At 43.0% G+C, this 7,436-nt stretch overlaps 1 protein-coding gene across 1 annotated transcript; it reads left to right on the top strand.

The window, feature by feature from the left end:
* Nucleotides 1-1,375: 1,375 nt before the first annotated feature.
* On the top strand, nucleotides 1,376-5,155 carry LOC120932180 (protein ALP1-like). The gene is made up of 3 exons (XM_040344389.1): nucleotides 1,376-1,764; nucleotides 1,849-1,950; nucleotides 3,684-5,155. Exons 1-3 carry the CDS (start codon nucleotides 1,553-1,555, stop codon nucleotides 4,561-4,563), a joined length of 1,194 nt encoding a protein of 397 aa, XP_040200323.1. The 5' UTR covers nucleotides 1,376-1,552; the 3' UTR covers nucleotides 4,564-5,155.
* Nucleotides 5,156-7,436: the final 2,281 nt, after the last annotated feature.

Here is a 7,436-nt window from a genome sequence, read left to right as displayed (position 1 = left end):
CAGGTGGATGCAGCATCGGTCCCATGCTGCATCTGTCCCCACCAGCTCCAACACTGAGGACCGAGTGATCAAACACTCCTGATCGCACGGTTCTCAGTGCACCATGGAGCACAGAGCTGGTGAATATCAGCCACAGGAGCGCTGGGCTGTGGAGGGGCGGAAGCAGCTGGCACAGACTAGCAGCAGCTCGCCGAGAGGCCGAGCCAGGTGCCAGTCAAGGCTCCTGGTTGAAATACGACTATATTTTGCGATCTTTCCCCAGCCTGGATCGGCTCTGACGTCAGCGGGCTTAAGCCCATTGTCTGTTCTGCACTTCCGTTACCCATTTTCATCAAACTGCACTCCTGTGATCCATAGAAGTACAGCTAAACGAGCTATGGCTGTACTTCTTTAAAGATTATTTGGCCAGCACAGTGGTGTAGTGATTAGCACTTTTGCCTAGCAGGCTGAAGATTGGTGTGATCACTACCAAAATATCACCCATGAAAAAGGTGTCTGGATCAGGAGATTGAAACTTGATTACACTTGCCTTCCAAATTGAAAGACCCTAAAAATCAACAGACAAGGTTTTCTTGGCCACCAACCAGTTTCAAGTCCAAATTTACTTCCAATATTTTTTTTTATTGAAAATGAACAATGTTGCATCAGACATAAGTAACAAAGATAGAAAGAACAATCGAGCTCTGTCAGATTATATTACTCATACAAAGAGTCATAAGCATAAAACCTATAGACAACAAAAAAAAAAAAAAAGAGACTCAACATAAAATGCAGTTAGCGGGAAAGCCCGTTAATATATCCATATGACATAAGGATAACCAAGGAAAAAAAAACACAATGTTCCCTTTGAATCGTATCCCTCCCCTCTTCCGCTGTGAAATCATTCACTGAATGGTGATAAAAATAGAAAAAAACAAAAAAGAAAATACGAATAAAGCTAATGAGCCATATTCTCGACTCCCTAGGGTCCAACTAGTGGTTGTCCCAGGAAGCCACACTACCCCATAATCGCAAGAATGATTCACACCAGGAGCACGATGCATATAAAGAACAGAGGAGGAAGAGAAGAGGGAAGAAAAAGGAGGGGAGGTATTGGGAAGGGTAGGGAAAGATAGGGAAGGACAAGGAAAGGTAGGGAAGGACAAGGAAAGGTAGGGAAGGACAAGGAAAGGTAGGGAAGGGGAAAGAAAGGGAAACCCCTCCATATACTTCCACCTACATCATGTTAACGTAGAGACAGAAGGTCCATTAGGCTGCATTCACACCTAGGCGTAGGGCGTACAGGCGTTTTTACAGGCGTTTTTTACCGACGTTTTTGTCGCGCGTATATGCGCGTTTGCGCGCGTATGCGCGCGTATGCGCGCGTTTTTGCACAGTGGCGTTCGACGTTTTTGTACTTTGTCTTTTTCCATATTAGCCAATAAGAAAAATGATCATCCCTGACATCACTTGTTGCTCTCCTAGGAATTTTTTATTCCTCTTCCTGGGTGAATATACCTCTTCCGGGTCATCCTTGTGCTTCCGACTCCTGAGCCTCTGACTGAAGTACACAATGAGTGATGATGAGATGGCTTTAATGCTGACAGCAGCCACTGCTACCTATATGATATACCAGGGACAGAGGAAAAGGAAGAGGGCACGGAGATATTGGATCCACCCCGTGATTGCTGGTCGGGAAGAGACAGGCCAATTTTGGGTTCTGTACAATGACCTTCGTGAGCATGAAGACAAATTTCTAGACTACACCAGGATGTCAATAAAAAGGTTAGTAAAAATTATCTGTATTCTATCTTTTTGACATTGTACCTTTCCATGTCCACTAAAAAATCCCCATTTATCTTTTTACAGTTTTGATGAGTTGCTCGAACTGCTTAGCAGTAGATTGGCGAGGATGGACACCTTTTTCCGCAATAGCATACCCCCTGTGGAGCGACTTATTATCACACTGAGGTAAGGTTAAAAATCGTTGTAGAATTTATCATGCAGATGTACGTGTTTTTAAAAAAAATTGTTACAGACTGATGTTCTAGTGCGACGATATGCAATTAGCGGACCTCCAGCTGGTGCAGAACTACAATTCCCATGAGCCATAGCAAGACTTTGAGAGCCACAAGCATGATGCCAGAGTCAGAAGCATGATGGGACTTGTAGTTTTGCTACAGCTGGAGATCCGCTAATTGCATATCCCTGCGCTAGTGCCCCAAAAAAATAACATAAAAAAGGCGAAGTATATGCATTTAATTAAAAAGAAACTCACATTTTAGAAGATAAAAAAAAATTTAATTTTTTTTAAAACAATTTTACAAATTATGTGGCTAAACTTGTAGTTTCTTCATAAACTGACAAAAGAAAGAGCAAACGTTGCTCACAGAACAATGTTTTTTTTTAACTTTATGCAAAAAATGTCAAAAGACATAGAGCAAACGTTGCTCACAGAAAAATCTTTTTTTTTTAGAGACGTTGAAAAACGGATTCCTCTGTATCATCAGGTGACATTACCGCATTCATTGCCTGGCCGAATTGTGACCAAGTGGGAGTTGAGGGGCTAGAATTCGGCCAACGGGAAGGTGGTGGTGGTGGTGGTGGTGGTGGTGGTGGTGGTGGTGGTGGTGTTGGTGTTGGTGGTGGATGGTAAGTGGAAGGTTGTGTCGGTAGATGAGTGTAGGTAGTCTGAGGATGGTAAGTATAAGGTTGTGTCGGTAGATGAGTGTAGGTAGTCTGAGGATGGTAAGTTGAAGGTTGTGTCGGTACATGAGTGTAAGCGGAAACTGTTGTGGAAGTCTGAGTCGGGTAAGTAGAAGGCGGTGTTGTCAGCTGAGGGTGGGTAGATAGTGTAGTCGTTTGAGGAGGGTCAGTATAAGGTGTTGTGGGTTGAGGTAGGTGGCTGGGAATCGGTGGTGCTGACACAAGAGGAAGCGGTCGTGCTGACAGATGCTGTTGGGGGCAATTGGCATAGGGACCATAGGCTGGAGGTTCTGGAAAATGATTGGGTTCTTCAGGAGGAATAAAAGTTGCGATGTACTTGATGGTACCTGCCATCATCTCCGGCTGTAGGTGTTTGGGAACCCTTTCCATAAGCTCCCCAAGAGATCTAGCCGACAATTGAGCATAGGAATGATTTGTTGCCATTCTGTTGTTCATGTTTGACATTATATCCAATATACTTTGCAAATTGGGGTCTGGTTCTGGAGCCTTTCTTCTAGTTCCTCTTGTAGGCCCACGGGGTAACACCGTTGGCGTTGACTCATTGTCTCTAACTGGTGTAGCCGATAAGGACCTCGATGGCATGGCCAGCTGGCTTTCCGGCTCCTGACCCGACAATACCTGATCGACTGAAGCCTGGCTGACATTCTCCGCGTCGACAGGTTCAGTTGGAGCAGCTTCCCCCCAGCTGTTTTCAGTACTGAAAATATAAAAGAGTTATTATAACTTACGTATTAACATTTCGTTTACTGACCTAAGTACAGATAATAGCTTACCTCCCCAAAGCCACCAAAGGTATAAGGAATTCTAACTCCTTGGCATGTACGTATTCCTTTGTTGGACATGCTGATGAGCCACTTCGGCTTTCCCTTAGAATCTTTAAATGGCGCATGAAGGCATCACGATAACTTTTCCATTTTGTGGTGATCATTTTGACTGTCAAAAACAAAATAGAATAATATATATTTTTTTCCTTGTAGGTATCTATCGACTGGACAGTCTCTAGCAAGTCTACATTATGCCTTCCGTATTGGCAAGTCAACAGCGAGTTACATAGTACGTGACACCTGCTCTGCTATATGGGAGGTTCTCCATGAAGTTGTGTTTAAGAAACCTACTGCGGAGGAATGGGCACAGATTGCGGCGGTATTCTGGCAACGCTGCAATTTCCCCAATTGTTTAGGAGCAATTGATGGGAAACACATTCGGATTGTGAAGCCCATGGCAAGTGGAAGCCGATTCTTCAATTATAAGAAATACTTTTCTTTTGTGTTGATGGCTGTGGCTGATGCAAACTATTGTTTCAGATACATAGACATTGGGTCATATGGCAGCAGCGCGGACTCCGCTATCTTTGGGAACTGTTCCTTTGGTCAAATGCTGCGAACAGATGATCTTGACCTACCTGTAAGCAGTCCACTCCCAGGCACAAATGGCCCTCCTCTACCCAGTGTATTTGTGGGTGATGAGGCCTTTTCTTTAGGTACACATCTCCTACGGCCTTATTCGGGGCATAATTTAACTGTGGAGAAGAGCGTATTCAACTACCGCCTAACCAGAGCACGGCGAGTAGTTGAATGCGCTTTTGGTATACTTGCTAACAAGTGGCGGCTCCTGCACACTCCAATAGTGCTTAACAAGCAGAATGCCGTCACTGCTGTCAAAGCTGCGTGTGCCTTGCACAACTTTGTTAGGCAGCGCGATGGCTTTGACTTTGAAGAGCCGGTTACTGAGACTCTGGAAAGAGCACAGTGGACTGGTGTCCGTGGGAACAGGCAGGGTTCATATGTCCGCGACCAATATGCTGCATATTTCATGTCTCCTGCAGGACAGGTCCCATGGCAGCTGGATTCTATTTAAATATTACCATTTTTCTTTTTGTGTGGAACTGTAATCTTTGCTGTACCTTTTTGAATCATATGCTGTAGTGATAAAATAATAAAAATATTTGATTGATGTATAAAGAAGTCTCATGTTTATTTTATTTTGATAATTTTTTTTAATTTGGTGCAGTATCCCTACGATATCAAATTGGGGTCAGAGTGTCAGGATGGGAAGAAAAATTCACGGGCCCTGCCTCAGTGGGAACATTAGGGTTGGTGGTTACTAGGAAGAGGAGTATCCCCCCTACAATTAGGTGGAATAGTATACCATCATTGTTATCAGTGAATAATACAGTACAGTGGCCCATAGGTGGTGGCTCCTGAGCGCCCAGCGGGGAACTTCTGTCCTGGCCGTGTACCTTGGACACATCCAATGACAGAACACTGTGAAAGACACATGAGTGGCCGTTTGCTAGTAAATCTTTGCGGCCAATTAGAGATGATCTCATATGTAAACAGATGAGATTATTTCTCATTGACGGCTAACAAAATGACAGCGTCCTGGGAGAGTGGAGACCGATCTTGGGACACAGATCGGTCACCTCCCCCAGTAAACCCCCTCCCCCACAATTAGAAGACTATATAGGGTACACATTTAACCCCTTCCTCAACCCCCTAGTGTTAACCAAAACCCTGCCAGTCACATTTATAAAGTGATTAGTGCAGTGCATCTTACTGTACAAATGTGAACTGTGTTAAAAATGTGTCAAAAGTGTAGGATGTGTCCGGCATAATGTCACAATGAGAATATACCTACAGCTAAGCCTTTTTATAGGCTTACCTGTCGGCAAAAGTAAAAAAACTGAGGGTTTAGAAACATTGGCCCAGATTAAAAAAGCAATTGCGGCTGCGTACTAAAAAACAATCATCCTATTATCTCACTATGGTAAGTTTGCTGTTTGCAGACTTTACCTTTTTTATCCTTCTCCTTTATTCTATCCCAGTTCGGGTACAACTGAGTGCCAATGTCGTCCCATGCCCTCCTCCGAACAGTTCGCAGCTTGTAGGCAGGATGACTAATGTCATAAAGGACAGGGTGCTGCTTTACCATGCAGATGAATTTTTCAGCATCCACGCCAGAAAGGATTTCATCCAATTCAGCCTCCATGCTGCTATGCTGCTGGACTCCAATGTTTTTTTAAAAATAAAAATGGTGATTTGTGTACTTCCTGTATGATATTATGTACTTTTTTTTCCATTTCCTGTATTGGATTTCAGCAACACAGGCGTCAAAACGCTTGTACAAGCGCGTGTTTACGCGCAATACGCGCGTATCAGGCGTTTTACATTGACTTCAATGTAAAAAAAAAACGCTCAAATACGCGCATATCGCGCGCTAGGAGCGACAAAAAAGGGTCCGGAACTTTTTTGAGCTACAGGCTACAGGCTACAGGCGTTTAGGCGTTCAGATGTGAACCATCCCCATTGCCTTTCATTACTTTTTGTCCCTCTGGCGTTTGTGCGCGTCGCGCTACAGGCGTAAAAACGCCTAGGTGTGAATGGAGCCTTAAAGCATCCCACAGTTGGCAACAATAACAACAATATCCAATTCAACATTAAACGTTTTTTAAAAGAAAAGAGAAAAAGAAAAGAAAAGAAAAGAGAAAATAAGAGGAGAAGAGGGTCAGCCGGAGACATTTTATGACGGAGATAGGCAACGTATCCACGGATTCCACGTTATATCGAATTTCTTAGTAGAATCGCGAAGGACACAGGTGAGTCTGTCGTTAACCATGATCCAATTAAGTTTATTCTTCACGTAATCAAGAGGAACCACCGACTGCTTCCAATATCTAGCAATAGTTATTCTTGCCGCCAAAAACATATATGTGATTAACGTCATTGTCAAGTCCAAATTTAAAACAATTTGAGATACAGTCAGGCTCCTATCTGCATGACATACATATAAAGTCATTACAAACACTAACATTACTGCTAAACTCAAAGGACCTCATCACACCGGCAGTTCTCTTACCTTTAAACTAGGGCTGCAACTAACGATTATTTTCATAATCGATTAGTTGGCCGATTATTGTTTCGGATAATAGCCTTAAAAAAAAAAAAAAAAAAAAAGGTTTACATTTTTTTGGGCCAATTTGTTGTTTGGCAGATTAAAAAATACAAACTGCCACAAAAACACATTCCATGCTTTTCTGCAGCTTCTCCATTGAAGTATATTGAACCAAAAAAAACAAAATAGCACCGTTTTGCGTTAAAAAGTCCTTCCCTTTCCAAATACGCAGCAGCTGAAAAAAAAAATCATGGATGTGAACGTGTCCCATAGGAAAACATGTAACTGAACTGTAGTGTGTTTCTGCAAAAAGCACCAAAAAACAGAGGTGTGACCCAGGCCTGAGATGTTTAGTAACATAATGGGGTTAAAAAAACAAAAAGAGCAAATAATCGCTACTGTAAGGGGTTAATTTGTTTTACTGTGGGACAGTGAAAGTAATCTTTACAGTAGAGATTTGCTCTTTTGTACTATACCAAGGGCTAATTTTAGTTTAACCCAATTATGTTACTGGCCGATTAATCGATTACAATTTTCATAATCGATTAATTTCATAAATCGATTAGTTTCAGCCCTACTTTAAACCAATACCAGTGTCAGTCCTTGGATACTAACACCAGGCTATACAAGAGGCTTTTTCTTTCCACCAAGTGGAGATTGGACCCTCATCTTGGCAGACGATACTCTGATATTTGACAGCTGGTGTGGACAGGGGCAAAGCTCTGTCCTGATTTGGGCAGACATGGCCAGGATCCAAGGGTGCTTTACGGGATCACAGGGACTGAGCTGAACTTGAAACTCAGGCAAGGCAAATACAGAAGGAGGCGGCACATGGCTGC

Source organism: Rana temporaria, chromosome 1, assembly GCF_905171775.1.
Source record: "Rana temporaria chromosome 1, aRanTem1.1, whole genome shotgun sequence".
Classification (NCBI taxonomy): Eukaryota; Metazoa; Chordata; class Amphibia; order Anura; family Ranidae; genus Rana; species Rana temporaria.
Note: the sequence above shows the minus strand (reverse complement) of the source record. Positions and strands in the feature narration are given on the sequence as shown.

Coding starts and splice junctions, on each gene's coding strand:
- LOC120932180 (XM_040344389.1), top strand. CDS start 1,553: ATGAGTGATGATGAGATGGCTTTAATGCTGACAGCAGCCACTGCTACC. Junction 1,765..1,848: donor ACCAGGATGTCAATAAAAAG/GTTAGTAAAAAT, acceptor ATCTTTTTACAG/TTTTGATGAGTTGCTCGAAC. Junction 1,951..3,683: donor CGACTTATTATCACACTGAG/GTAAGGTTAAAA, acceptor TTTTCCTTGTAG/GTATCTATCGACTGGACAGT.